General features: G+C 40.2%; 1 protein-coding gene across 1 annotated transcript; it reads right to left on the minus strand.

Moving 5' to 3' along the window:
* Positions 1 to 557: 557 nt before the first annotated feature.
* Positions 558 to 1915, minus strand: LOC129838151 (GSK-3-binding protein-like). Its single transcript, XM_055904904.1, has one exon. It carries the CDS (start codon positions 1807 to 1809, stop codon positions 1327 to 1329), a length of 483 nt encoding a protein of 160 aa, XP_055760879.1. The 5' UTR covers positions 1810 to 1915; the 3' UTR covers positions 558 to 1326.
* Between the last annotated feature and the right edge of the window lie 1466 nt (positions 1916 to 3381).

Below are 3381 nucleotides of genomic sequence, written 5' to 3' on the forward strand. Positions count from 1 at the left end.
CGTGTTTCAGCATTACAATGCATGGTTCCTTGTCGCAAGGATCTACGTGTTTCCTGGAAGCTGAAAATGTCCCAGTTCTTTCATGGCCTGCATACTTACCAGACATGTCACCCATCGATAATTTGGGATGCTCTGACTTGACGAGTAGAACAGCTTATTCCAGTTCCCGCCAATATCCGACTTCGCACAGCCATTGAAGAGAAAGGAGCAGGACAGAATTTCCACAGGCCACAATCAACTCAATGCGAAGGAGATGTCGCGTTCCATGAGTCAAATGGTGATCACACCAGATACTGACTGGTATTCTGATCCACACCCCTAATTATTTCAATGTATATGTGACCAACAAATGCATATGTGAAATCCATAGAATGGGACAAATGTACTGATTACCTTATGAACGCATTAAAATATTTGAAATTGTTGCATGTTTATATTTTTGTTCATTGTACATACGGCAGCGTTTTGTGTAGTATGTCGACAGGCTTCCCAAATACTGTAGTTACTTGCTATATTTTACTGGAACCTTTATCTGATGGCGAAAAACACACACAAAATTGAAAAACACCGTGTTTATTTTAAGACAAAGGCCTGAATACTCAGGAACATTATAAAATACTTCGTTGCGAAGTGGTCATGGTAAATCACTTGACACAGACAATGGGGGAAATGAAACACATCCGTATGCCAATATGAAGAAAAAAAAATACACCGCCCCCAGCCAGTTCGAAAAGACATTTAGTCAGAACCATTTGAAATGTCGCCTGCCTCCGTCTCTTACACGGTTTGGTAGCTGGTTGTCGATCCCGTTCCTTCTGCGTAAAGGAAATACAAAGCTGCCGTCGAAGCAGTCACAGTGCTGCCTTGCTGGGGGTTCGGAATTAACCCTGGTATGAGTGTGGCGCTAGCCTAGAATGCTAACTAGTAACGTAAGACCTTAGATTTGAAACGACCCGATTCAAACTAAAGAACCAAAACAGGCAATGTTGGCGGCCTGAGATTAGAGTTGTAAACAATGTCAACGTAAAGCTTTCACTTGGTTTACATAACTAGCTACTAACTAAGCCAACGAAGTGTGAAAAGGAGTCCCCACCCATAAACAAAAATCTAACGAACCATCAAGATGAAGTGAGTTAAACAAACATGGCTAACGTTAACTAGCTAACTCATTGGCTAAATGAAAAACCTAAATTAGCGGTCACAAAGTAGACATGCTAACGACGTTACCACCATGACATTTAATCGTTCTCAACATGTATAGTCTAGCTATGTCAGCAAAATAGTTTTGTCCGTAAAATATCATTAATGAATACATTGTCCGCAACATCAGCATTGCAGATTGTCCGAAATATCTCCACACTCCGTCGTAGAGAACTGCAGCCGCCTGACTGCTTCTTTGATTAGATTCCCAGACAATATTAATTCCTGAAGTAACTGATGTGGGTCGTCCTTCTCGACAGCTGCGTTGATCCCCTTTCGGTCCCAACGTTTGAAATTGTCCCACTCCTGGTTACTTGAGCCAGGGAAGCTGTATGGACTAGCTCTGTTACTACGTTGCCTCCGGTTTCGAAGCCGTATGCAGCACCCGGTACGTTTTTGCAGGGCCACGCCATTGTTTGCTTGTTTGATGATGTTGTTACTGCTGCAGTTGCTGGTGAGACCGTGGAGACATGACATCGTCTTTTGATTAGCACTATTGTTGTGAAGCTGCAGCGCCTCACCGATTTTCGTGACCAAAGCGTCCACTTCTTTTGAATCGACGGTAACAGACTGCTCCAAGAGGATGTAGTCCTCCTTTCGACAAGGCATTTTGTTGTATTTTGTGTGTTTCTTGGCTGTAATTTCGAAATGAATGGGAGCGTAGCTCAGTTCCTTCCTCTCACCACGTTGCTCGGCAGAAAAGCAAGTAAGCGAACAACCCTCGATATTTTGTAAACAATGGATGACGTATGATCCGGAATGTACCATTTCCAATGTGGGTGCAATCATCATTCAAATTATTTCAAATAGTGAGAATCATCATTTCTATTATTTTCTGTACAAAGTATTAATTGATTTATTTCATTATAGAATTCCTTATTATGTATGACATATTTTCTGAACACAACTCTGACTATTCATATCTTATTTAAAGACCTGCACGATTCCCCTGATTTTATTCAGTCTTGGCACATCTAGCCAACTGGACATAATACATAACTCGTAACTGTCTAGCTATATTATGTGGGTCAAATAAACTATGTTTTTACAATAACACCAAATTGTCATACATATCTGACTTATTTTTTGTAGCAAATTGCTATACTCCACAACCCATGAAATCAAAAACCTTTGACTTATAAGTATTTTATCTCAATTAGCTATCATTCAATTGTTTTCATGCAATATTATTTTAAATATCATCCCTCCACTCTAAAATGCTTCATATTTCAAATGTTTGACAAAGATTTGCTGGATTGTTGAAATAACCATAACTGATTAATGTTCGGATTATATAAATAACAATTATTACATTATGGTAATAAACGATGATATTTGTTTTAAGCATTATATGTGCAGATGTACATGTCAATGCATCAGAATGCACGAACTATAATGCGCAAAACGTGCTGTGTGCGTTTGATTTACAACAGTGGTTAGAACATGGAGTGCATTTCTGATTTCTCTGAATCGTACTGAACTCGGACGCTCCAGTCAAAGAGCGCCCTCATGACCATATAAGGGGCGACTATCGTGTTCACGTGGTGCGTGTCTGTACTACAGCCTGTCCCTAGACCTGCTGCTGCGTTGCATTTTCAAGTCATTCGAGTACGTGGTATATTTCCTTAACACTTCACAGGGCTTAAAATAAAGTCATTATAGTGAATGGGTTTCATTTATATGTGAAATATGTTTATTAGGTTCAGAGTACAATACCGATTTCCTCATTCTCTTCCGCTATGACTGAGACATTTAGTAAACAGATGGCTGATCAACAACAATTCCTGTTTGTCTGTGGTCTGTACTAGCAGCTGCTTGTGTTCCTGTTTCAGGGATGTTCCCATTTTACTAGTATGACTCTATCCTTGTCGGAGAGGGGAGGGGAACTGGTGAAACAGTGTATTGAGTGTACGTATCTATTCATTTGACTTTGATAGGACTTGGAGCTCTGCCAAAGCTGGGGGTCATTGGGTTTCTTCCTTCCATTGAGTATGTGCTGACACCATATAAGGCTCTTCCGAGTATTGCATCCACTGAAAAACAATAGAAGAATTATTACATTGTTCAACATAAATAAACCCTGAGCTAACAGTCAAGTTACTCACCCGAGTTTGACAATGAGATCCTGTCCTATGGGACATACAGTTCAGAGATTACATGACAGACAGAGCCCTTTGTAAT

The sequence above is a fragment of the Salvelinus fontinalis genome, chromosome 38 (genome assembly GCF_029448725.1).
Source record: "Salvelinus fontinalis isolate EN_2023a chromosome 38, ASM2944872v1, whole genome shotgun sequence".
Lineage (NCBI taxonomy): Eukaryota > Metazoa > Chordata > Actinopteri > Salmoniformes > Salmonidae > Salvelinus > Salvelinus fontinalis.

Coding starts and splice junctions, on each gene's coding strand:
- LOC129838151 (XM_055904904.1), bottom strand. CDS start 1,809: ATGCCTTGTCGAAAGGAGGACTACATCCTCTTGGAGCAGTCTGTTACC.